General features: G+C 37.4%; 2 protein-coding genes across 5 annotated transcripts; one reads left to right on the forward strand and one right to left on the reverse strand.

Annotated features, from left to right (window-relative positions):
- Window positions 1-10513: 10513 nt before the first annotated feature.
- On the reverse strand, window positions 10514-17968 carry rps15a (ribosomal protein S15a). Of its 4 annotated transcripts, none has more exons than XM_017482566.3 (5): window positions 17856-17968; window positions 16836-16973; window positions 15507-15586; window positions 15274-15359; window positions 10514-10654 (listed from the first exon to the last, which is right to left on the reverse strand). In XM_017482566.3, exons 2-5 carry the CDS (start codon window positions 16966-16968, stop codon window positions 10561-10563), a joined length of 393 nt encoding a protein of 130 aa, XP_017338055.1. In that variant the 5' UTR covers window positions 16969-16973; window positions 17856-17968; the 3' UTR covers window positions 10514-10560.
- A 260-nt stretch (window positions 17969-18228) lies between these two features.
- Window positions 18229-26726, forward strand: c2h17orf75 (chromosome 2 C17orf75 homolog). Its single transcript, XM_017456313.2, has 10 exons — window positions 18229-18428; window positions 18869-18943; window positions 19680-19805; window positions 19977-20105; window positions 20202-20259; window positions 20344-20463; window positions 20900-20964; window positions 21164-21303; window positions 25164-25267; window positions 25959-26726. The coding sequence occupies exons 1-10, from the start codon at window positions 18229-18231 to the stop codon at window positions 26175-26177; spliced, it is 1236 nt and encodes a 411-aa protein (XP_017311802.1). The 3' UTR covers window positions 26178-26726.
- Window positions 26727-27886: the final 1160 nt, after the last annotated feature.

Below are 27886 nucleotides of genomic sequence, written 5' to 3' on the forward strand. Positions count from 1 at the left end.
ATCACTGACCACCATCATTTTCCAACGACCAATTATTTTCCAACGACCAACTGATTTTTGTGAGAAAATCAAGGCGACGCATTTGTGACAAAATCAAGGCGACACATTTGTGGGAAAATCAAACCGACACATTTGTCAAAAAATCAAACCGACGCATTTGTGAGAAAATCAAGCCGACGCATTTGTGAGAAAATCAAGTCGACGCATTTGTGAAAAAATCAAGTCGACGCATTTGTGAAAAAATCAAGTCGACGCATTTGTGAGAAAATCAAGCCGAAGCATTTGTGAGAAAATCAAGCCGTATTTGTTTAGTTTTGGCACAAATATAACTCCATAGTAAAACCAGATCTAGCCGGATAGCAGTGTGGCCACTCGGCTTGCGCAACACTGTGGCACTTCTGTGACAGATAGCAGAAAGCTAGCTGGCTTTTTAAAACAAAGTGTGGGGAATAAAACTCTCACTGTATGCATTTATAATTACCTGATATTACCTATTTTCCGTGTGATTTGTTATCTTATGTATTTCACAGTGAAATCCACTGACATTTAAGATAAGCGGTATAGAAGATGGATGGATGGATCCACTGACATTTGTCAACCTATTAGCTACCTTTCGCCCCCAAGCTACGTAGTTAAAACCACTCAACTGGTTTATGACATTTCCACAAAGAAAAATGTACGAACTATCCACTTTTTATTCATCAAATAAACAACATAATATTAAACCTAACTCCATCATTCTCTCCGTCTATCCTGTGTGAAGTACTAACACAACATATTAACATAGTGGCTTTCTTATCCCTACTTAATGCGTTGTATACTTAATTAGCTAATATTTTATTTAATCCTAGCTAGCATAAATAATTCTCTAATATTTTCCTACCTCTGTTCATGTGTTTTATTAAACTGAAGCATTTCTCTGTGTAACAGGTCATAAAATACTACATCACTGTAGCTAATTGCTAGTTCGGCGGTTAGTAATTACCACAGTACTGTTCTGAGATTTGGTGTGTCATTCATCTTTGAGTTGACTCCTTTAGGGGAACGTTGAGAGCTGATGATGTTTTTAAGTTTTACACAATGCAATGCTATTATGTTTATTAATAGTTAAGTAAAATAGGGTTTTATGAAAAATAACACAAAGTATGCAAAAAAAGCAATGAGACGTTAGGAAGCCCGGAGAGTTGACTCCTGATGGCGAGCTGAGCCGAAAGAACAGTGAATCAGGTCATTCTACTCTTAATGGCGAACTGATATATATGTTTAAAAATTCTACAGTTTTCTGTTTCATTTAGACTTAAATAACAGACATCCAAAATGTTAATTTTACATTGCCATATTGATACAAAAATCCAACTTCATATATATAAAAAATATATAATATATTTGTTAAGAAAGGAGTCAAATTAATTTCTTTCCTATGTAAATTCATGCATACTTGTACATTTTTATATACACAAATACCCCCCCCAAAAAATGACATAAATGTCATAAAAATTACAACTCTCCATGAATAATAAAATGTTTTCGTCATTTTATTCTTTAAATGCTAATTTCTAGAAATGCAAAATGTTCCGCTGGTGAGAAAACTAATATATTTGAAATGCTAAAATATATTTTTCTATAGATATTAATCTGTTGTACTACTGTATATACTTTTTTTTTAAAGTTTAAAAAAGGATATTCTTCACTATTGTGGTGGAAAAAGTTTGAATTGTAAGATAAGATAGATAAGATTGTTTATTAATTGTAATTGTTTATTAATCATACAGGGACAGGAAAATTTGCGTGCCACAGCACCCAAAGCAAGACATGTGAAGAAAATAGAGATAGTAAGGAGAAATATACAGGGATATATAAAGAATACAGTGGATACATATATAAATATATACAAACATAAGAACAAACTATATAATGTACATATGAACAATATAAACAACAATGTACAGTCACAATATACATATAGCTCATATACATATCGCATATGTACAGTATACACAATATAGACATATAATTTATCTATGTATAGTGATATGTAAAACAATATAAATAGTATAATATGGTACCCCTATTTCAACAATATATTACAACATATATATAGTGTAGTAAAGTAAAGTAATGTCAAGGGATGGGCTGGTTAAGTGATGTACAGTCTGGTGGCTGTCGGCACAAGGAACATCTGAAGCATTCTGTCTTGCACCTGGGGGGGATGAGCCTGTGACTGAAGGTGCTCTCCATCTGCCACAGCTCAACATAGAATAGATGAGAGGGGTTTCCCAGACTGGACCTAATTTTGTCTCTCATTCTCTTCTCCACTACTGTCTCCAGATTGTCCAGTTTTTGCCTAACAACAGAACTGTCCTTCTTTACCAGCTTATTGAGTCTGTCAGCCTCCCCAGCTTTAATTCCACATCCCCAGCACATCGCAGCAAAAAACAGGATGCTGGCTACCACAGACTGATAGAACATCTGCATTAGCTTGCTGCTCACATCAAAGAACCTGAGCCTCCTTAAAAAAAACAGTCTGCTCTGTCCCTTCCGGTAGAGAACTTCAGTGTTTTCCGACCACTCCAGTTTGTTGTTAATGTACACTGCCAGGAACTTGTATGAGTCCACCATCTCTATTTTCTCCCCCGAAAGGTAATAGGTGTTGGGGGTTTTGCCAAAGTTGAGCTAAAGGTGATTATCCTCAGACCATCTGACAAAGCTCTCCACCATTCCTCTGTAGTTCTCCTCTTTATCCTCACTGATGCAGCCCATGATTGAGGAGTCATCAGAGAATTTCTGGAGGTGGCATGTTCTAGAGTTGAAGCTAAAGTCAGAGGTGTATATGGTGAAGAGAAATGGTGGAAGTACAGTTCCTTGAGGTGCACCGGTGTTGCACATCACCACATCTGACAAACTGCCCTGTAGTCGAACGTACTGTGGTCTGCTGGTGATAGATATTCAGTGACTGTGTAGACAAAACACACACACACACACACACACACACACACACACACATATATATATATATATATATATATATATATATATATATATATATATATATATATATATGTATATATATAAAATTTATTATTGCTGAAGAAGGGAGTTAAACAGATTCCCTCTTCCGAGTAATTTCAAATGACTTCATGCATGCCATTTTTATATTTAATTAAAATATGCAGAAAGGTCCAAATACACACAAAAATTTTTTAAAGCTTATTGTAACAGGAAAAAAGATCATTTGTGCTGTTGGAAATGCTAAAATGTACTTAAGAGTTTTTGTAGTTTACTACAAATAAACAACAGCACCAACAACATTTACATTTCGTTTTTATCAGCATGTAAAGGTTATCTGTGCATTTTCCTAAAAAGAAATGAGAAATAGGACCATGATGAATTAAATGATCACTGAAAGAAATCTATTTGCTCATTTTTGTTGTTGTTGTTGTTGTTGTTGATTTGCTAGTTTTGACTCTAAATCATTAACAACATACCAAAGGTGCTGATAAGATCTTTCACCGGATGCATTTTGATCACAGTTGTACAGAATGATTAACGGCGTGAGGTCTGCAAATACTGATGAGATTTCAGCAAGAACGTCACACAAACCTCAAATCTGAATGGATTGATGGCAGCAAACACCTGTAAGTGAACACCTCCCTCATATTTGTGAGAAAATATGACAAAAAATATTATCTATTTAAATATGAACATTTTACCCCTATAGGACACTGTGTGAAGCTCTGTGTTTTCCTCCAGTGCTGTCTAGCGTGACTAGTTTACGCAGTGGGGATATTAGATTAATCAAAAAAGCATGAGGTTTGATTAATGATGTAATTAGTAACACTAAATGATGACTGACATGTTTTGAGATCAACTGCTCAGTGCACCAGCGGAATTTTGTGTTGCGAAGGCAGCGGCTCAATTCCACCATCACGAACGGGGCCACCTTCACATGCAAAGGGCATTAAATGGGCTTCAAATGTATGTAGTGAACTATACATCCAGTTTGGGTTTTAGTTTGGATTATCTAAAGCAAGTCTTGCACAGACCAGTTAACTAATCCATTTACTAGTCACCATTGCATAGATGTCAACTAGTCAATGGAAAAAAACAGTTAGTCAGATGATAAATTCTACAGTGAACTGCACTGGGAAAAGTCTAGTTATCTTTCATTCCTTTAATGCAGTGGTCATCAATCCAGTTCCTGGAGATCTACCTTCCTGAAGACTTTATCTCTAACCATAATCGTGCCCACCTGTCCATCTAATCATTAGAAGCTTTAAGAAGTTCTTGATCAACTAAAACAGGTGTGTTAGATTTTGATTGGAGATAGAGGAAGGTAGATCTCAAGAAAGAGGGCTGAAGAGAGACCCCTGTTTAATGGAACATTAACACTTTGATATCACTTAGCATGATGCGGAGATAAGTCTATATGGATTTATTTCTAATGCCACTCTCGAACGCTCCTGAATGAATTCCTCCTGCAATTGATTTTGTTGTCCTCTAAAGCGAAATCAAATTTAAATAAGATCTGCACACTGTTGAATCATGAATTACATTTATGTACACCGCTGTGCGAAAGAGCCGTTTCAGAGCCGCGGGTTGTGCATCACTATCCGATCCTGCTTGGCTTGTTCAGAGCCAGAGCAATGAGATTACTCAGACCAGAGTTGAACATGATGGAAAAACCTCCTAGACACTGCCGTAGACATCGCACCCCCCATCTCCCATTAAGCTATGTAAGGCACCACACTGTGTGGTCAGTTAATGAATGATTTCAGATAAGCCACCAGCTCTTCCACACGAATGCATTTTTAGGACTTGCAGTTAAATAGTATAATTTGAGACACAGAATTATTATTTAGTACATTTAGTGCACCAATTTATTTAATTTCCTTGTTAACAGTGCAGCATATAAAGGTGCTGAAGCTGTATCCTGTGTGTGACTGTTACCTGCTGCACAAATTAAGCATAAAAATAGCAACGTCCTAAAACAATTTTTTGCTTTAGCTATGGAAAAGATGACTAGTCGACTAGACTATTTTTTTTTTTTAATTACTGGTCGACTAGTAAAAATGAATACTTGTACAACTGCTACATGATCTAAAACCCATTGCCCAACATAATGGATGAAATAAACTCTGTATAGTTCAACGTCCTACAAGTCCAGATCTGACCTGGTGGATTCAGGAGGTGCCTCTGAGTGTGAGGTTATGACGTAATGCTCCATCAGCTTTTCTATGAAAACCCAGTCACACAGAACCATAGTGCCAATGAACCCAAAAACCAAATGCAGAAAACCATCAAAATAAGCACTTAGCCAGCAGGGGCAATGGCCCGGACCTGATTACTGTCTTCAGCTGACATTATGTCTCTCATATTCGATAGAGAAGTTATCATAGTGTAACGCCGCCAGGCAAACATGCTGGCTGGATTTAATACAAACCACCATTGTGCTGCATTACAAGTCAGTGGCTTTCTCCAAACAGTCCCATCATCATTTACCACCACGTTCATGCCCTGCAGAAATGCAGAGTGCATCAATATTCCGTCTCAGATTTCCTTTATTTCCGAGCCAATAATGTGTTTCATGCCTCTTCGCTCCTTACATTGTGAAGAAGCTTCATCGAAATTTTTTTTTCTTTTCCTTTTTTCTTCTTATCGTCTTGAGAAAAGTGTGCCCGAAGTGAAAATGATACTTAATCAGATAAAAATGATCAAAAAGTACAGCAAAAAAAAAAAAAAAAAAGGAAATGTTGGATTGTCGAAGCATAGATCTGGCTATCTTTTTACACAAATATATATAATTCTGGACAGTCTGGAGAGTAATCGAAACGTCCAGACATTACATTTACAGTACAGTGGATTTGGGAAGTACTCTGATATCATCCTGTGACATGATATCAGAGTAAAAAAAAAAAAAAAAAAAAAAAAACACTAAATGTACCATGTAAATCTACAGTAACTTAATGGCAGGTGATTAATAGCAATCTCACATTGTGCTATATTTTGAAATAGATTTTTGTTTTTGTTTTACAAAACTATACATTATTAACAAGTAAAAATGCTTCTGTTTGAACCTTTTCATTACCTTAAATAAAATCCTAAAAAAAAAAAAAAAAAGAATCTTAGCAAAATGTATCATGATAAAATAATGGAAGCAATGATGGTAAGTGGTCTGCACCTATTTAATGCTTTTTTTTTTTTTAACCTTAGAGGTTCTACAAAGCGCTTTACACTGTGTCTCATTCACCCATTCACACACACACACACACACACACACACACACACACCCACACCAGTGGTAGCAGAGTTGCCATGAAGGCGCTAGCTTGCCATCGGGAGCAACTTGGGGTTCAATGTCTTGCCCACGGACACTTCGGCATGTGGAGTCATGAGGGCCAGGAAATGAACCGCCTACACTACAATTAGCTCTACCAGCTGAACCCAGATGATAGATGGGAATGACAGATGGAAAAATGAGCAAGTTCAAGTAAACAATTTTAGCACCAATTTTTGCAGTAAACTTTATGATACTGTGTGTTTTACTTTATTTCAGCAGTATTATAGTAGTTATATGGTATATGCATGTAAAGCACTTGGATACTGGTTTGCTTGGATAAAGTAATACACTGGTTTGAACATTTTTATGTAGAAATGACAGAAAATCTTGATAATGTAATTTTTTTTGCAATGTATCAAAAAATAACTAAATAAAAAGCCTGACATTTGTATAATAAATCAGATGCACTACTTTGTGGAATCACTTTCAGCATCAGTCAGAGCTTCTTTTCGGCTCTACAAGTCTCTACAAGTTTTGATCTGCAGCATTTCTCTTGATTTTCCTGGTAGCATCTCTGATCTGTCATTCTCACCTCTAAAAGCTGGATTCATGGTTCGGTGGTTGCTCAGATCTCTGCAGATTTGTTCTGAAGCTCTGTTAGAGTGACCTCCCGGCCCTTTTTCACTGAGCTAATGAGTCAGGCCCAATGTTAAGGCTAGAAAAAGTCTTAGTGGTTTCAGAATTCTTTGATTTCACAGTGATGGAACATGCTGTGAGCAATAAAAGCTTTAAAAATAGTTTGATACTCTTGTCCAGAATCACTCTCTTAGAAATAAGAGCTCCCCAAAGGATTTTTTTTTTTTTTGACAGTTAAAGATTTTTTTTCTCACTGTCTAAATGGGTTCTAATTGGAGCTGTATCTTTTCCGTACCTTTTAATTCATATAATTAAATCTATTTAACTTGCTAATTTGGCAGAAAACCAAAGGATTTCAATGAAGTTTTAAACAGTATGCACCAGAACTGAGTTCTCTAACGATTGTGAACATTTTCTTATCACAGTGTCATTATGGATATAATATGTAGAGCAGTGGATTAAAAACAAATGCAATCCATTTGAATTAAGTCTAAGTGAAGGGGTGTTAATACTTTTTCACTCCAGTGTATAGGTATGTAGGTCTTCCACTATAGACCATGTAGAAATATAACTGCTGCAGCATGAACTGTAAGGGATGGAGACGATTATTATTATTACTATAAAGTGATTATATCATAACCCATTACATCATACCCTTAGACAGAAGGAGTTGTTACATCCAGGCAGTGTGAGGATGTGGGTCACCAGCGCCGCCTGCTGCTACACACTGGCAAATGCCTTGAAATATCTTGAAGTTCATGCTCCAGTTAGAGGAAAAACACGGCTTATGATACACTATATAACCTAAAGTTTGTGCACACCTGACCATCGGACTCATTTGTGCTTGTTGAACATCCCATTCCAGATTCATGCTCCTTTTGCTATTATTATAAGCTCCACTCTTCTGGGAAGGCTTTCCACTAGATTTTAGCGCGTGGCTGTGGGGATTTGTGATCATTCAGCTACAAGAGCATCAGTGAGGTTGAGATCAGACACTGATGTCAGGATGTCGAGGAGGCTCCAGTTCCAGTTCATCCCAAAGGTGTTCAGTAGGGTTGAAGTTAGGGTTCTGTACAGGACTCTCGAGTTCTTCCACCTTCTTCCAACCTTAACACAGCAGACCTTCATGAAGCTCGCTCTGTGCCTCTTCATTTGGGCTTTGGGCCTCTTCATTTCAGTGAAGGGAAACTGTAATGCTACAGCGTACAGAGATGTCATACAATTGTGTGCCTCAGACTTTTAAGAAAGAACCTCATATTGGTTCATTTTAGTCATATAGTGTACACATCTTAAATGTACACAGTTTGGATTTCCAGCTCTAAGACACTAACTAATCCCAGTCATTACAACTAACTAATAAAAGTAAAAAAAAAAAAAAAAAAAAAAAAAAATGTATATAGTAGTGAACTTGAAATGACAGTGCATCATGGGTATTCTTTATCTGCCTGGGTACTGCAGTGCACTGTATTATTGAATTATAATTAAGATAAAAATAAAATAAATAAATAAATAAATAAATAAATAAATAAATAAATAAAATCCTAATTTCAGTCATTTACAGGATTAAAAAACTTTAAATAAATGTTTGTTTAAAAGTAAGTTTAAGATTGCTACACGTTATTATTATTATTTTATTAATCAAACCTGTATTCATTTACCTTTATCGTTCTTTCTAATATCTCATGAGTCACTTTGAGCTGTATATTGTATATAAATTGTGCTTTAAAGAGTTTCAATTTACTGACAAAACATATATACTGTATTATATTTGTTTTATAATCTCTTCACTTTGTGACCTTGGCTGTGAGAAAAGTTCTGTAAATAAAAATAATTCTTATTATCATAAAACCAAAGTCCCAAAATACAGTGTATGTATAAAATAAATAAATAAAACTCCCCAAATAGTGCAAATAGAGAATATAGTGACAAGGTGGGCTGAGGACTGAGACTTTTTGCACAGTCAAGTATTATTTGCGGGTGTGGCTGACATTCAGGTGTGATGTCATTTCTTCTGAGCTGATGTATCACACCTAGTGAGTGTGTGAAATACTACACTTGGCCTCCACAGAACCTCAGCTGAACCACAGTGTTTCTGGATCAACTTTATTCCAGCCGCTGAGTGATGGAGAGTCAGACAGGAGGCAACAGATCTCAGATCAGCTGTTCATCAAAATTCTTTCTGAAAGATGACGGAGTGAAGAGTTACATCACTGAGGAACGCAGTCCATGATCTGAGCTCAATGAGTCTGCTTTGTAGGTTTACGCAAAACCACAGTCTACTTGTCATGTCCTTCACAGACGCTTTAATAAAGAATCCTCAGTTCAGAAAGAAACTGGACTGAACACATGATGTTCTCTCCGTCACACACACACACACACACATCTGGATGTCAAAGTGCACACAACAGTCTATTCCTGAGTGGCTCACTTTCTACTTTTTCCCCTATTTATTTGTGTCCTTTATCTCCTTATACTCATTTCATGCATTTACATTTTTTAATGTATCCCTATTGCATGCTAGAAAACTGTTCTGTATACGTTTATTATATTAACCCAAAGTAAACCTCTTCTCTTCACACAAGCTGTAAGTCATTTCAGAACACTGCTGAGTATAAATTGTCATTACCTCTGCTATCTAAATGGGTTTGCCGATATAATAGACCAAATTATACCATTATAACCAGTATCATCAGACTTATTAAACCAACAGCCTGCGTGAGAATGGAATTCCATTTGTTAACCCTTTGACAGCTTACACAAACATTTCAGTAGAATTAACTTTACAACAGAAGCCTACAGGGGTCCAAACTGGATGCACACTCCAATCCTGTGCTCAATGCCATCTCTGATCCTGCATCCTTCTGCCCATCAACTGGAAAGATCATCAAAACCACCGTCTTGAAGGACCAAAAAAAAAAAAAGTTCTACAAATGCACCAGGAGAGAACAGGCCTTTTTTTTTTTTTTTTTTAAATTGAAGATTGCGGTGCATAAATGTGTATAAAGAATTATAATACATGTACTCAATCACATTTATTTAATATATTTTCTGAAATTCTGGTGACCAGTAAAAATTTTCAAACTTTCAATGTTTTTATATTCTGTTTGGAATTTGTGACTAAAGAAATTCTTTCAGAAATAAAGAATTTTATTTCTCTTTAATCTGGTGCATAGGCTGTTCCATCAGACAAATTTCCTTTTACTCTAAAATCTAAAGCACATGAAGCTTCTCAGGTAAGATGCGTAATAAAGGTATAATAGATGCACCATCGATGGCTCCACACCAGTGACGAGGAAAAGTACAGGATTAACGAGGTACCTTTATTTCAGTGCGTGTTCCAGAACAAACTTTTTCAACCAGAACCACCAAATAACCATTTTCCTAACTGTGTAGAAGTCGAGTATGTTTTAAAAAGCATATAAATATTCTTAAACAATACATGTATGCAAATATTTATAGTGGCACTCACCATTTAGGAAATTATTCAGAGGGTGTTGTACATGAACTTAAGGCATGAATAAAGTAACATTATGGCCAAAATGAACAGAAATCAGAACATGTGATTCCTTATAGGTCTGGAAATAAATAAACACACGAGCATTTGGTCCATTGAAAATGTCTTTTTATTGGTCGGTGCTTTTACAGGTTTAGAAAAAGAACCCTAGGATTTTGCCTCCTGTGTGTTTTCGTCTGGCCTCTTCGTGGTCCATGATGCCAGCTGAGGTCGTCAATACAATGAACCTGCAGAATAAAGAAAAATAAATAAATAAAGCTGTACCATTTTAGAGCTTACTTGCAAAAACCCCAACCCAAAACACATTCTCCATTAAATGTAAAAAAAAAACAAAACAAAAAAACGGCACTACTGCAAACTGCTGAAATGAGAGGGGGGGGAAAAAAAAGAAAAAAAAAAAAGAGGTAAAGTTCCAGAAAAGTCAGCGAGTGTGTGCCGCTGCTGTTGCTTTTAACGTCGCACCGAGTCTCGTTAAATATCAAAGCAAGCTATTTTCCCGGCCAATGAAAAGCACTTAAGAGAAAATGAAGAAATAAACTGCTGCAAATCAGCACCAATTGAATCAATAACCCTGAAAGTAGACGGGAGAACGAAAATGCAGCGAGACGTAATGGCGAACGGGCTTGGAATATTAAATCAGCCTCGCAGATATTCAATTAGTTTCTACGGCTGCGGATTCATAAAAAAGAGAGAGAAAAAAAAGAAAGGTCAGGCTGAAGAAATACATTTACATTTAAATCCAGGACGAGCCGCGCGACAGTTAAATGCGTCTGATCAAATAGCCACGTTTGGACATTAAAATAAATAAATAATAAAAATCCAGCCCTGACTGCCTCTGGGTAAAAACACAAATTACGCACGTATCACAGGTTTAATGTTAATGTACAACTGAACCTTTTTGTATGTATCAGGGAAAAGTAGGGCTGGGTGACCGATATAACATCGATATCGTGATAGACGATTACGCGATACTGTTTTCTGAGATATCGTTGGCATGGTGATGTATTTATCTATTTTTATTTATTTTTTTTTACATAATTACAAACTAAACTGTACTGAATGGATGCCATAAATTTGATGCAAGTTTTTAAAACTTAATCTTCTGCGTCTCTGTAGGCATTAAAGAAAAGTATAGTCAAACTTTAATGGCTTTTGAAAACATTTTACTGTTTTGCACAGATTTTTAGCTAAATTATACACCGTGATACGCATCGTGTATCATAGAAATGTCCAAGTATCGTGATGTAATTGTCATATTGCCCAGCCCTAGGGAAAAGCTTAGTTAAAGTAAGACGACAAAAAACAGATTTAATCTTAATAATGGCAAATAAGCACCTGAGAACCAGATTAATTTAATTGGATTGAGGGAGAGATCTCAAGCCTGTTTTTGTGCCTTTATAGTAGAAGTTGATATGAGAAAAATGTCACCACACATAAAACAGAAATGTTTCACAAACAGCAACATCACGAACATTAAGAACGCTCAGTAACATTCGAGGTCATGACTGAACACATGATTCAGAAAGGCAGGATGTAAAGGTTTGCTTACAAACGTCCAGCAAATACAGTAATGCTGCATTAACCTTAATAATACTCATCTTTAACAATTAATTATTTCACGATTAAAAAAATTATTACCTGAGCTGCTTACAGTCCGTTTGTAACAGTTTATTTTTTATTTAATAAAAAAAAAGACGACATCTTAGAAAAGCGTATTGAGAGTCCCGAGATGGACTTTTTAACGGCTAGACCTACCTCCAAACTGTCCTTAAGTTTATATAAGCTCGTATAAAATTAGCCTAAACTGCCTACCCAAGGCATACTCAAAGTAAAATTAAAGCTGTTCTTGAACCATTTGGAGTGTATGCATGGTTTTGGTCTCTTTTGAAAAGTGACACTGAAGGACATTTTGGGCACTAATGAAAGGTGACACCAACAGCGATCATATCACATGTCCGGCAATCTACAAAATGGATATTTATATGTATATTCATAATTGAAAACTGGTTTTAAACTGAAGCATTGAAACTCACCCAGGAAGCAGCACATAACTTTTCAGAAATTCATTGGCTATTGAGCTTTTCAAGAAGGAAAGAGGGAAGGCACTTCCCTTCAGCACGGACTCTCATTGACTATTGAAGGCTATGGACAGCACCCGAAAGCTCCTATTGGTTCAAATGAGGTGTCAATTGAAATGGCAGAGTTCAGTGACCATTTAGAAAACTAGTGATAGGAATATTCACAAAAATTCAAAAATTTTTCAATTTTGTGAAAAATTAGGCACATCTGCCAGTAATTTGAAATGATGCAGCAGTCTATGGGTGTTTACTGATGTTTAATGTGTTTTGAACTAAATATTTTATATGATTGGAATGTTTAGACAGTCATCAGTGTGTAACAAGACTGTTTTTGTCGGGATGTTATGGATCAGTGGACTAGTATGACACTTCAAAGGTGAGTTGCATCAGTTTTGTAAGTGTTTGTTTATCGGTGGTCTGACAGAGGTTGATTGTAGCTGCTGTTGTGACTATCTTGAAACAGTTTATATCAATCAAATCACAAGAATACTCCATGAGTACCTACATACATACAGAAGCTGTGTACATAGCATAGTTTTGCTCATAACCTGGCAACAGCCCGATAGGTTAAATCGAAGTATTTTAATTAATCCTTATACATATATACATGAATCTCATCTGAATTCCTGAATGCATTTTCAGATCAACAGGAACTCTCTGATACCAAAACATCATGACAGCTGGCTATGGCCGTTTGGTGTGTCATTTCTTCAGATAACGCACCACGACCATCACCTAACTACGTGCTTATCGTTTAAAGGAGCAAATGACTGATATTTACAGCACCCCTACTACCTGTAAGGCAAACTGTGTGTGTGTGTATACATATATATACACACACATATATATATATATATATATATATATATATATATATATATATATATATATATATATATATATATATATATATATATATATATATATATATATATATATATATATATATATATATATATATATATATATATAAAAAAAATAAAGGGATGCACAGTTAACCGGATATCGGTCGCGATTTCGACTGCCCATGATTACATGAACATAATCGACTGTAATATTGACGTTTAAAGTTCATCCTCCGCTCATAGAAAACTCCACTGTTTCTCCACTCAAATCAAGCGCTTCCTACACTTACAGCGAATTACATAGAGCGGCGCAGGGCTGACGTCATTTCATAATGCCAAAACCCAGAAACAGCGTTAACATTCTAGCTCTCAAGCCGCCAATTTCTCTGCGAGCTCCAGCGCCTGCGCGAGGGGAAATCATAACACCAGCAAGCACGATGCTAAATGGCACTACAGAGGTTGCCAGGGACATTAAACTTCATCACGCCGAACGGGAAAAAACTTTGAAGAAACTCAGGGCTCTACAGCGTGACCATTTCACTCGCATTTGCGACTGAAGTACTTTGTACGACTGTGAATAAATATTTATTCGCACCGGTACGAGTGACCTGTTCGGAGTTGTATAATACAATCAGAATAAAAACTACATTAAGTCCAAAATGCATCTACACCACGCAACAGTTACTTTCACACTGCTTTTCATCTCCTCAGTCAACCGAACAAGTGAAGAAATACTGCAGAGAAGCCATTATGATGACGAGTAACACTGGACATCATCTGCTTCTCTCAACTTCCCGATCTCACAACCGCCACCTTTTATTGATCACAAACTATGTTCCTAAATTCTGTCATAATTGACAAGCTCAAGTTTTCTCATGCCTACTTGTGTGTTATATTGTGGCACATTAACGCTACCATCTCTTAAAAAAACAAAACAAAAAAACGCTACACTTCAACTGTGCTCCTAAATTTTTGTAATCTCCTAAAAGAAATTGTCTTGCGTCTCTCCTCCTGTAAATACTCTTACTGCCTTTTCTGCATTCGTCCGAATTGTTTTCATTTATTTAGTCTAATTTGATGTAAAGATTTCTACATTAGCAGGAATGGAGCACAACATGGAGGTGAAAGCAGTGGTCTGTTTATTTAAATGTGAAAGTACAATAAAAATATGTTGTCACTAAAATCATCAATAATTGTGATAAATAATTGAGATCTCAATATTGATCAAAATAATCGTGATTATCAGTTTGGCCATAATCGTGCAGCCGTTAAATAAATAAATAAATAAATAAATAAATAAATTTTTTTATATATATAGCCAGTTAAATAGTTGTCAGAAGTGACATTACTGGTCTAGAAATACTTAATCAAGAACAACTTAAACTTCTTACAACTTCTACGCAGTCTCGGCTTGCAAAGAAAGATTATTTAACACGAGCACTTTTTCAGTAAAGACGTCTTTTCTACTCTACAGGAAGACATGCACAGCTATGATCATAGCTACCTAAATACTTGCTGTTATGGTAATATCAGCAGTTCGCACTGCCAGCAATTCAAAGATATTTCAAGCTGTTAAAGAATCAAATTCTTATTTCACATCCGAAATTACGATCCAGTAGACGGAGATCAGATATCGGATCGGAACCGTGTTTAACTCCGACCATATACACGTTATGAAATGCTTCCTTGCGTTAAATCCACTGCTCCACAAACCCACAACGGCACACAGACAAAAGCTTAGATTCCATTCCCCATCCTGCTACAGGTAAGGAAAGACAAATGAGAAGTGGACGAAGTTCGAACACTGCTTTGTCATTAATCTGCCTACTTAGTAAACAGGTATTGGGGGGGCTCATTCTATTCATTAGGTTAGAGACAAAGTTATGTTCAAAACACACACAAGCAGGTTACACACACACTCACCCGAACTGTCTGGATGGAAGGAGATTGTTCTGCCACTTCTCCAAATCCTTCAGCTGCACGTCAAACCTGGGGCTGATCACGCCGCACTGACCACAAATACAACACAAAGGTTAGATACGAGAGGGGGAAAAAAGATTCCTTAAAAAAAAAAAAAAAAAGTTGAACAAACTTCAGATACAGATGAGCCTAATTTACGCTTAGAGAAAGAAAAAAATTATTAAATAACCCCTCACCTTGTTCAGCCTGCCTGTAAGGTTCACAACGATTTTGCCTGCTCTGTGATCATCAATGATCTCAAATTCACCAATATAACCTAGAGAGAGAGAGAGGCACCACCATTAGCACAGAGCTTCCAATCCCATCTTCTCAACCATGAAAGGAACAAAGTGGCAGTTCTGAGCCTTTTAAATCTATCACCTGGACCACTAGAATACATAAAGGACAGTATAGTAGGCTGTAAAAAGCATCACTTTAGCCCTATTCACATGGTATTAAATACACACCAGATCCTGCGGTCATTTACTATTGTACAGACGCTACTCTGATTTTATTTCTATCTAGATCGGCAACGTGTGTTTTTTCTGTCCTCCTGAGAAAATCTGTTTTTAACCAAACCCAGCTCTCGTCTTCTCTTTTAAGCCTTATAAGACATGTCCATTATTTTTTATGCAGAGGTCACCTGCCATGTAATGAACGGCGTGTGATCATTTGACCACGTGACGCAAACATCTATGTTCGTAGAAAATACAACTGTGCTCCTCCGGTGCTCATCCTACTGCTGCTCAGATGTCAGTCTCATCAGTTAGGAGACTGTACAAGGAGGAGTTTATAACAGACCCTGATAAAACCAATCCAATCCGAATAGGGCTTTATACTCACATTCCTTAATAACGTCACACTTTTGATGTTATTCACATTAAGAGGCATCCAGAAGCGATGAAGTCCATGTAGTCTAGCTTTAATGGTGCTTTCACTGTACAACTAATGCAACCATAAGGGTACTGGTGCCTCAACAGTTAAAGCTCTGGGTTACTGATCAGAAGGTTGGGTGTTCAAGCACCGCCAAGCTGCCAATGTTGGGCTCTTGAGCAAGGCCCTTAACCCACTCTGCTTCACGGTGCTCTGACCCCAACTTCCTAACAAGCTGGGATATGTGAAGAAAAGAATGTCACTGTACTGTAATGTATGTGTGACAAATTACATCACTCTACTCCATATCTACGTTCTAGACAAATGAGAAACAGTGAAACAGTGGCCGTTTTAAACCCATGCAGGGGCGTAAACTGTATTGACACGACAATCAAACGCCCTGGCATGTTGATATCTCCAAATTTCAACGCACTTGAACAAACAACAAACGCAGGGCAGTTAAAAACACTAAATACAGTTCATTTAAAAAAAATTAAACCGTTCCCCACGTTTTACAGCAATTTCCATGACAGGTGCCAATACATTTGGTGTTGACAGCAGATAAACATTTTAATGCTTTGGTCTAATGGTATTGCTACAAATGGTTTAATAGTTAAGGAACGTCAGTCAAATGGAAGCTGTTGTTCGCTCACCGTGCTTCATCATGACGGTGAGGAAGCGCACAATGACTTTGGAGCAGGGCCTGATGAGAACCTGGCGCTTGCCGCGTTTCTCCGCATTGTTGATGCATTTCAGCGCATCGGCAAGGACGTTCATGCGCACCATGATGCCTGCAAAACACCACACAGACACAAGAAACGTTAAGTATCTAAGTCAGTGCACTTTTCTTGGGACATCAATAGCAAAATATCAGCTGTAGTTATACATTTTATATACATCAACTTTAACAGTGGGTGCCAATAATTCTGGAGCACCATTACTTTCTCTAAAGAGAACCCTACTCTCTACGAACTCCAGCATACACCTTCCTCTAAAGGTCCTTGGGTTCTCACTGCGCTATCATAACACACAGGGAGAGAAATAATAGGTTAATTAATGTATATACTGAATCACGTGACTATCAAGCTAAATATTCATGACAGGAGTAAAATACAGGTCGATGATTGAACTGGGATCGGATTCATTCGGCTGCACCAATATACCACACTTTTAACGCCACTTTAATGTCTCGGGAAGACATTTTGGTCTTGTTAGATCCAATAAAACAACCTTGTTTAGATGAGGCCAGAACACGCCATTTATATATATATATTTTTAAAAAAACCGCGTTTGCTAACAAGCTAATTCCATTAACGTTAGCTCTCAGGCTAGTTAGCAACTTCTAAACACACTCGGTTCATCCAAATAAAATATCAGGACCACTAAAAAAATATTAATCTCTCCCCGGTGATAAATAGTCACTTCGTGTTTGTTCACCACCACCGCCGGAGCACAGCACTGAGAATTTAGCTTCACTATCCAGCAGGGTGTACGACCTGACAACTATTGGGCAAAATAATGACTTATAAGGACACCATAAAATAAAAATAATCACAGATTCAGACGATACTGTGGTTTATAAAGGACATCCGGTGATTAAATACACGGAACAACCAAAGATGACTTTGATATAAAAGGGATTTTATGATGAACGTATGAAGCCTCTGCCTTACCGGTTCTGCAATATGGCGGAAAGAGGGAGGAAGGAGGAGCGCGAGGCGCTTAGGGGAAAAACCAGCTCTCGCGAGAACTCGTGAGTTTCGTAGAGGAAGACCGAGTGTGTATATAAAAAAACGAGCGCCGCCTAGAGGTCTGGAAAGTTATTATTATTATTATTATTATTATTATTATTATTATTATTATTATTATCATCATTTACTTATTTATTTATTTATTTTAAAAAGTTGTTTAAACGATAATGGTGCAACACGAATGTACAATACTATTTCATATGACTTGTTACAAACACATGCATTATATTTTAATTTATTATATATAAAAATCTACGTGGGATGCGAAGAGCGCATGCGCGAAATTATCCCGGAAATGAAGCGCATGCGCAGTGTGGCCGACGCAAGTGGTTTAGCGACAGCAGCGATGTTTACATCTCAGGCTTCTTCCTTCCAAGAGTCCATAGACGTAGAAGATAAAGATGCAGACTTCGATAGCGAAGACCTGGCCGGATATGGACAGAAAATACAGCAGATTAACTGTTACTATTCTATATATTATTATCAAAGTGCGAGGTGAGAGGTTTATTTTTTTTACTCCACTGTGTGTACAGCATATGAGGATTGGACACATGCGCATATTTGTAATTTAACAATTTAATGTGCATTACATGTCATCGTAGGTTTGTTCTACATGGTTTGATGGAAAATACTTATATTTTATTCCATAATAATGTTGCATTTAATTTGTTTGTGCTTTGTTAGGAAACAATACATCGAAATCTATCTATCTATCTATCTATCTATCTATCTATCTATCTATCTATCTTTCTATCTATTTACAGGCTGAACTGTTTTCCCCCAAATCTAAGGATGACAGAAATGTCCAAACTATAAAATAAGTGATGTTTTTTAGGTCGCCAGATCTTCCTCATACTAACCCGTCCAAAATGGTATCATTGTTCATTAATTTCTATCGTATTAATGCCTTAATTTATATATTCCTAACTATCCAGAGGTGAATCTTCTGAGGAGACTGTATCCTGGAGCCAGAGGAGAGCCGACTCCACCACGAGCCAGGAGGACTTTAGGTAGATGCCGTGTGTCGCTTTATCGTCGTCCTCTCCGTCATTCTGAACTTGTTCTGTAATCTATATCTGTTTCTGTGTGAACTTCTATTTTTTCAGCCATTTTCTCCTCAGTTGAGTGCAAAAGTTTGCAGACCCTTAGTGCAAAATAAAGAAAAGTATTTGGTAACAAGAAGATATTTAGTGTTAAATGTTCCTTTATGGTCACAAGTAACAAAAATGACTAATTGAGTGTAAAAAATGATATTCAATCTTTGTCTTTATGGCTTCAACCTCTTTTGCATCCTCTGAAGAACTTTTAGATAATAAAATTATACGGTTCATGTTTTATATCTGGCAGATAAAACAGGTACTTTTCCCCATTTCAAAAACCAGGGGGTCACAAACATTTGCACTTAATCTATCTTTACATCCAACTCTCTATTAGGCCTGCACAACATATCAGTTATTAATCATTACCACAATATTAATCTTTGCAATTCTGTCTTCTAAGCAAGTGAAATACTCTATAATTATTTTTACTTGTGTGCTGTAAATATGATGGTTAATTTCACAGATTCCGGTTGCTCTGCAGGACACTTTGCTCTCATCCGCTTCCTCTTCCATCCACAGATGACATGTTGCAGATCCATCACAGCTTCTCTCACTCTTCTGCTCCTTCATTTCCAGCTTCACTGTCAGTCCTTTTTTTCCTTCTGCTCTCCGTGATGATCAAACTCCTGCCTCTTGTCTGTTGTAGTCTAACCCTATTGGACAGCAGCCTGCCATCAGAGGCGGAGCCTGAGCTGCGAAGCTACATCTCGCGCAGACTGAGTAAAGGAGCCCTGCTAGGTGGCATGGGCAACATCGCTACGGTGGAGCTGAGGTAAAACACACACGTGTTTATATACTAACCTGGGACACTTACTACACACCAGACTCAGAGGCCATGCCTCCTTCACCGAGACTGCCTCAGGGGCCACGCCTCCTTCACTGAGACTGACCCAGAACCCACCCCTCCTTCACTCATCCTGTGAATCGTGTGTGTGTTTTGCAGTCTTCCCGAGCAGGCAATGGGGTGTTACTGCTGCTTCCTGGAGCAGGAGAAATCTCCGGAACAGCCCGAGGCGAATGGTAACGGCTGGGTGGTTTGTCTCCTCGGAGGCTCCGAGAAAGGCCTCAACCTATATCCTTAATCCACACATGAACACGGACAATCTGCATGGAGGGATTCGTTCCTTATTATAATTTCATGCATGTCAAAGTTCTTTAACCTGCTAACGTTCAGAATCGAGCTGGATAAGTACGTGCAGGGCCTCCAGAGCAGCCTGACGCCTGAAGTAAGATACAGGTCTATAATTTTGTAAAGGTATATTGCAGCACATCAGTATTTTAAGACTGTTTATTGTTTCTTCACGTGTTAGATGCAGAATCTGGAGTCGGAGGTGCGGCCTTATCTGAGCCGCTGGTACGAGGAGTCAGTCATGCACATCCACCGAGTGGTGCAGCTGGTGCAGGCCAATATCGCCTTCCTGCTTCATGCTGTAAGGAACGACTCCAGTACTTAAAACTGCATGTTTGAGCCAAAATCTGTGACTGCAGATGTAGAAATGAGTGATTGAGATAAATTTAAATATAAGATGCACACATGAAGTAAGAGAAGAAAAAAATCTTTAGGTGCTGTACAAGTACAGGGGTTTCCTTCAGTGAGACTTAGAGACACACAGGCCACACCTTCTTAACTGAGACTGTCTGACACAGGCCACACCTTTTTTGTTGTGTCTGACAGGCACACAAACCACGCCTCCTTCGCTGTGACGGTTGGGCATAATGAGGTGGCTGTATTAATATTACAATCTAGTAGAACGGTGCAGTGCATTGTGGGTCCATAAGAGGGCTCCAAAATCTCCAGCTCCAAATCCAGCAGTACATCTGTACTTTTTACTGTCTCTGTTGTAAACAGCTCTCTACTTTCTGCAGGCGTTGAGTCACACTCATGTGGAGGTGACCGGAGGAGACGAGAGGACCAAGATGGATGTGGCGAGGTGCATTTATTTGTATTAAATACACCCAAACCCTGATGTTAAACGACCCAACATTCAGATTGCATCTATTTTCTCATGTCCCTCTCAATTCCCTGTAACCCCATGTAGCAGGGTTGTGTGTGTGTTTGTGTTTATGTTGTACAGATATTTGGTTGATCATCGAGCGTGACGTATGGGGGTGTTTTTATTTCTTTCTTAGGTTCATTAAAGCGGCGAGTCTTCAGGGTCTGGTGCAGGAGGAACCGAACACTACGTCGCTCTGTAAAGCCATTTCTGAGGCCTCGCACTCGGACCTGCTTATTGACTTCTCCGGCGGAGAGACGACGTTCACGAATGCAGGTTAGCATTCTGAATCAGAAATGGAATGATACGGTCTATAATGAAGTGATGTGAGGTCTGAAACTGAATATAATTTACATAAAAATGATCTTTGATCTTGACACCAAAGGGCATCTGTTATCAACTGCAGTTGTTGGATGATCGAATTACCATTTAACTTCTTATTTCTTATTATTTTTTAAATCTACAATCAAATTGAGTGCAAATTCCACCTCCTCCATGGAATTCATTTAACCTTCGCAATGTCACACTTTTTGTTCTCGCTATAAATGACACTTCCTAATTTGCCTTCCTAATTTTGTCATAAGGGTGTAGAAACTGTTGCACTTCGTTACTCGATTACATGGGCGTAACCACGCATTCTTTGGGGGGGGGTCGTGTCCTCCCCAATGTTGAGGAAATACCAGTCTGTCCCCCCAATATACAGTAGAAAATATTTTCTATATGTCTCCCTCTAATGAACCCTGCCAACGGATCTGTCTTTTCTTCATCTGTTCTATTTATTTATGTCTATTCCTTTTTAATATATTTCCGTTTGTTAAGGAAAATTGGTGTGTGCCCTCCAGTTGTACACTTGGTTGCGCCCATACTCAACGCAAGTTCGTTGATGTATTTTAGCAGCGCAGTCTGTAAGAAATGGAGATAGCAGCCAAGTGTAGAAAAGTGCAGCAGAGCATACAAGCTTTTTTTCAGACAGTAAGTAACTAGATACCTAGATAGTAGGTAACCTTAGCTTAGTATAGATGGCATCATACCATGGCTTGGTTTGTTCTTAAGAACATCAAATAACTTTTGATATCTGCACACCCACGAAGTAGGCTAGGCTAACGTCAGTTCCAGTTTCTGACCATGAATGTTACATTCACTTGCATATCCTCCCGCCGAGTTCATTGTGACAGACTGTTATAAATGCAAGTGAAAGTGAGGAAAGTCGCCCAGCATTTCGTTCCTTTACACTACATTTGGGCTAAGGACAGCTAAGTGATTTTACAAATATAAGGATATAAGCATAATGCATAATATACAAATATAAGCATAATGCTGAGATGTGCTTGCTTGGCAATGAGAGATATGGAACTAACGTCTGAGTTGTGGCCATATTGTAGCTATCCATTCAGAACTAGTTATGGCAGTTTGTCTTTAGAATTAAGACAAGAAAACACCAATACCCTTTACATAGCTAACGTTTCAGGTCACCACTATATATTTTTGTACATTTATTACATAGCAAGCTAAACAGCATGATGACATTAACATAATAAATGACACCAGTCACACAAACACAATATTCAGTTTATCAAATTAAAATGATCATCTAAGTCAGTCATTGCTCTTCTGGGAAAATAATGGTACCTGGTCACAATGCAGGCAGCACAGCAGCAAGACAGTGAGAGGGAGAGGCAGGCTGAATGCACTGGACATGCAGATGATCAGGTGACAAATTGTGTTGTGGACAATGATGCAGTTTAGTAGAGCGCATAGCGACCTAGCTTAATAGGTACCATTGTAAAGGCACTGCAGGCATCTTGTGCCTTTATTAACCATCTTATGTATGGATTACTGTAGTTTTATGGATCCTATTTGAATCTTAAGATCAGCATACTGCAGTCTATTTAACTGCAATCATTGATTCATTGGTGATAAGATGCAGTTATTTCAACACTACATATTATGTTTATTTCAGGAGACTCACAGGGATATAGGGACAGAACCAGACAGAGAGAGCAGTGGTTTAGATCAGTTTTTAGAGGAGCTTGGTACCTGCCCACACCAGCCCAATACCTGCTTCATTGAGACTCAGTACCTAACAAAAAAAGACACTCAGATTTAAGCAAAGTTGCTTTAGACAGTATACATGGCTTCATTACATTCGTGCTGTGTTTTTACTGTACCAAATATTTTGGAGCTCAGAAATCTTCTCTTTTGCCTGTAAGGCTGATGATGCTTTTATTAAAACTGGATTTAGCAACTGGAAAAAAGCACTCAAAAGGTTCTCTCAACATGAAGACAGGGATCGTCATTCGGCGGCGATAACAACACATTTGCACCGCAAACTGCCTGTCAGTACTCAACTTTCGTCTCCGTTACAAAAGCAGCATCATGTGGCCAGAAATAGTCTCTTAAAGATTGTGGGTGGGATGATGTGCTTGGTAAGACAGGGTAATGCTTTCAGGGGCATGACAACAAAGAGGGCAGCTTCCACCAGGTGATTAAGTACAAGGCAGAGGGTGATGAAGAACTTACGAGCTGGCTTCAGCAGCACAATAATTTCACTAGCCCAAAAATTCAAAATGAGCTCCTTAACATTGTCAGTAACACAATTATACCTGAAATTACAAACGAGCTTCAGTCATTGCCAGTGGTTCAGTATTCGCTTATAATTGATGGGACACAGGACGCAGCAGGAGTTGAGTCCTTCTGTCTGCGTTTCATTGACAACAACAATTTTCAACCAAGATAGACACTGATGCCAACGCTCATTCAACACTCACATAATTTAATTTACAACAAGATAATTCATAACTTTGCTTTTACCTTTGTTGTCTGTCAAGGTTTTTACTTGTATTTTTTGTACAAGTCAATCATTCACATTACACATTTCAGTGTAAATGCATAGACTTACTTTAAGATAAACAATAAATATAAACTTGGACATCTATTGGAAGTCTATTGCGATTTTTTTTTTTCTTTGATAAAGGAATAAATACAGCATTGGTTGTTGTAGTCACATCGTTTACATAAACAAATTTTGGATATGTAATTTGCACCCATTAGAAGTTATTCTATTTGCTACTACTGGAAAATGCATAATTTTACTTGGCAGGTGCGATTTCTTGCATTTTAGCACCATCTATTGGGTCTTGTTGAAATAGACAAATATTTTATTAAATTAACCATTTCTTATGTTGATAGCGTTTTCACAACTTTGTAAGAGGTGAATCAGAAGTAGCCTGCTTGCATGTGTCTGTAAAGATTCTACATCTTTGTATCACATTCTTAGAAAATATCCTAAAATGTTTTTCCCTTTGAACGCCTTTGCTTGGAAGCATCCATGGGGAAATTGTATTTACAACATATATATATATATATATATATAGTGGTGAATTTAGTTTCGTAGGTAGCCATCCTTTCTGAGTTTGTTTAAAAGTCGTGATTGCGTGTTTAAATGTTAGCGTGTGCGGTTTGCCTGCACACATCTTAGCTCGCCTCTACTTGGTGTGGTAGGTTATGGAGCAGAGAATACATCTGCCCACAGGACGTCCACAGCACCCCACAATTTCCCCATGCTCTGGGAGCTTCTATCATTCAGAAATCATGTGAATTCAAACGGTAACTGTAATCCTAAAACTATGTTCTAAATATGCGAATTTTCAGTATCAAACTTTGGATGTTTGGGGGGGACCATACCATAGTTATGCCCTTGCTCGGTTATTTAAGTCTGTTCAGATCTGCTTTAATGTCAATAGGCACTCTGTAAAGAGCACAATGTAAACAATACGTTACTACATAAGTATACATTACAAGTTTTATTAAAAATGTTTTATCATGATAAGAACACTAACTGCAGTAAAGTAATTATATGATATAAAAATTAATTATTCAGATGACAAAACTTAGACACACACATATACAAAAAAGTGTTTACTTGTAATTACACTTTCCCACTACTAGGGTGTATACTATTAAAGTGTATGCTATTAAATATAATATATATGTAGTATGTTAGCAGTATTATAGGTTTAAACGTGCACATGCTCTCGGACACAAGAAAAAAAAAACTATACAAAAAATACTTGTGTGTTCATAATTTACGCGTGATGCTGCACGCATGTGTGAGTTATAAACGTTTATGTTTTCAGTGTCTAACCGGTTCTGTGACGAGTGGATCCAGGCATTTGTGAACGCAGCTGAGCGTTTTAACCCGTTCCTACTGCGCCAGATCCTGGAGAACTTCAAGCTGAAGGTGTGTCTGTGTGCGTGTGTGTGTGTGTGTTTGCATGCACAGCGTTACTTCATAGAACAATAGAGAAATCTTTAGACAGGTTAGAAACAGGACATGGTGAAGAGCGATTATGTGTAATGACAAAAATGAACATTTACAGTTTCCTGATTTTAGTATGATGGGAAGGCACATGTGTCAGTCAGTTTCAAATACACAAATACTTTCCAGGATGCTGTTTGCATCCCCCATGGTTTCTGATCGAATGACAGAAAATGTCAGCACACAAATAATCACTTAACCCTCACAAATGAACAAATGAATCTGCCTTACTAAATTTGTCCTAAGGGCATACAAACTTTCACACTTGTATAATGTACAGCAGTTTACATTATATCGGCACACATCTACGATCAGAAGCAAAGAAACCAGAATAAATAAAATAAAAATACACCGAAAATAAAAATCTCTGGCAATAGGTTTACATGTAATGACACTGTTCTACCACTAGAGTAAATAGTGTTGATATAGTGGTGTATTTGTTATATTAAATGTTACTGAAGGATGTTATTAAAAAGTGATGGACCATTGAACTGTGATGTAAAATATGATCTGGTGTCTGGATTGAATTACATCATGTGACTTTTGCTGATCTAAATGTTTTATGTGTGTGTGTGTGTGTGTGTGTGGGATGTTTTAAAAAAAAAAAAAACAGGCCATCCAGGACATGAACACCCTGAAACGCTTTATCCGTCAGGCAGAAATGAGCCACTATGCTCTGTTCCGCTGCTGCCTCTTCCTGCAGAGCTGCGGAAACAGAGACGTGCTGCTACAGAACGCTCGGGCCGAACACAGCGGCCTTTCCGAAGCCTGCAGCATCATCCGCGTGCTGGAGGAGTTCCTCAGCGAGCAGGCTGCGGTCACGGCGCAGTGATGCGTCCCATCTGGATCAGGAATTGCCCTCTGTGCTGATGTTGACGGTGCAGTGAGGCAACGTGGCCTGCAGGGGGCAGAGCATAAATGAAACGTTATCCGCGTACATTCCTATGTTCCCTGTCACGCTTAATCCTTGACTGTGAATATAAATTTCGCTCATGTACTAATCCAGGGTGAGTGTCGTCCAGTTTGATCTTATATACGCACCCACGTCTAATAATACACACCTCTGATTACATCGTCACTTTCTTCAAACACTAATAATGAAAAATTGTAAAGCTTATTAGCAGAATTTTCCCATCTCCGTGCTCACTGATCACAAGCTGACATAAGTAAGGGTTATTAATTAGTTTGTTGTGAATTCTGTGATTATAATCATCACCGCTCTGTATAGTGAATTTAACTGAACGAATGAAATGAAGTTTTGTTAATTTTTTTAATGTTTATTATTTTGTGTTGTGTTTATTCTTCTCTAATGAGACACTGTATCTGTGTGTGTCTTAGTGAACTTGAATGTAACTTACTGTGAATAAATACACATAAAATAGTTTGTCAATGTGAAATGATTTTCTACATGTATATATGGGTTAAAGGTGAAAAATAATTTCAGAATGGTAGAAAAAAAAAAGAAGAAATTTGCGTTAAAGTAACGGCTTTACACTGGACAAATGTTGGTTTGTTTCCTAAACAATTCTATTGTCTTTGTAATAAAACAATTCATGTGGGGTAAACAGATATTCAACCTATTAATAAATGAATACAGGTCTTCTTGAGCTGCATCCAAAAATAAATATCCCATAAATAATGTACAACATGCTGAAAGAATCTAATTTATTTATAGAATGAAATTCAGTTTAAAGTTAATTAAACCGAATTGCATCCCATCACCATTTCTAGATTTAGTACTCGAGTTTGTTTACTAAGTCTAAGAAAATGACAAATTACATAAAATTATCAAAAATAATAAAATAAATTGTAGATTTTATAAATCGTATGATGTTCTGTGCTGAATATTAAACCTAAATTGTCTGCCTCATTATAGCTTTTTAAAATTATTTTTATTATAAAAATAACTAAGAAACAGGCATATAGTATAAAATTATTAAATAAACCCATTATTATTATTATTATTATTATTATTATTATTATTATTATTAGTTGGTGTTTTTTGTTTTTTTTTTAAATCCATGTTTATTTAAAACAACAGCACTTACTTTATTTGCCCTGTAGAGGGCAGTGTGATACAACAAATTTCTCCACTACCTGGTTTTCAATCTAAACGATGTTTTTTTGTTTTTGTTTTTCAAAATATAGAAAGAACAAAAAGCTGTCTTTTGTCAGTTGTGTATTTTTGTCTTTATAAATTATACACTAAAATGGACAATAATTGAAGTAAAACCTGATCCTCTTAGAGATTGAGTTGCTCTTGGTGTTGATTGTTAGCATGAAATCAAGCCTTTTATACCTTTTCTTAAACCTTTCCTCCTGACCTTAGACATCCAATCAGAGCTCGTTAATGAGCTGCACCTGATGCCCAAACCAGGAGAAGATGCTAAATGTAAAAATGCTTCACTCCACAGCTTTAGGAATACACACAAATTTCTAGTTACTGTATGTTCTCCATGCACATCAGGACAAATGTTCCAGGAGAAATGTGCAGTGCTTCAGGGCTCATTTCAGAGCAGAGCAGATGTTGTGCTCAGTCAG

The sequence above is a fragment of the Ictalurus punctatus genome, chromosome 2, assembly GCF_001660625.3.
Source record: "Ictalurus punctatus breed USDA103 chromosome 2, Coco_2.0, whole genome shotgun sequence".
NCBI lineage: Eukaryota > Metazoa > Chordata > Actinopteri > Siluriformes > Ictaluridae > Ictalurus > Ictalurus punctatus.

Excerpts from the sequence above, each read along its gene's own strand:
- rps15a (XM_017482562.2), bottom strand. Across the intron at positions 15,587-16,835 it reads CACCGTCATGATGAAGCACG|GTTATATTGGTGAATTTGAG; the intron begins GTGAGCGAACAA and ends CTCTCTCTCTAG. Across the intron at positions 15,360-15,506 it reads TTACAGGCAGGCTGAACAAG|TGCGGCGTGATCAGCCCCAG; the intron begins GTGAGGGGTTAT and ends ATTTGTGGTCAG.
- c2h17orf75 (XM_017456313.2), top strand. The coding sequence starts at position 18,229 with ATGAAGCGCATGCGCAGTGTGGCCGACGCAAGTGGTTTAGCGACAGCA. Across the intron at positions 20,260-20,343 it reads AGAGCAGCCTGACGCCTGAA|ATGCAGAATCTGGAGTCGGA; the intron begins GTAAGATACAGG and ends TTCACGTGTTAG. Across the intron at positions 20,965-21,163 it reads ACCAAGATGGATGTGGCGAG|GTTCATTAAAGCGGCGAGTC; the intron begins GTGCATTTATTT and ends TTTCTTTCTTAG.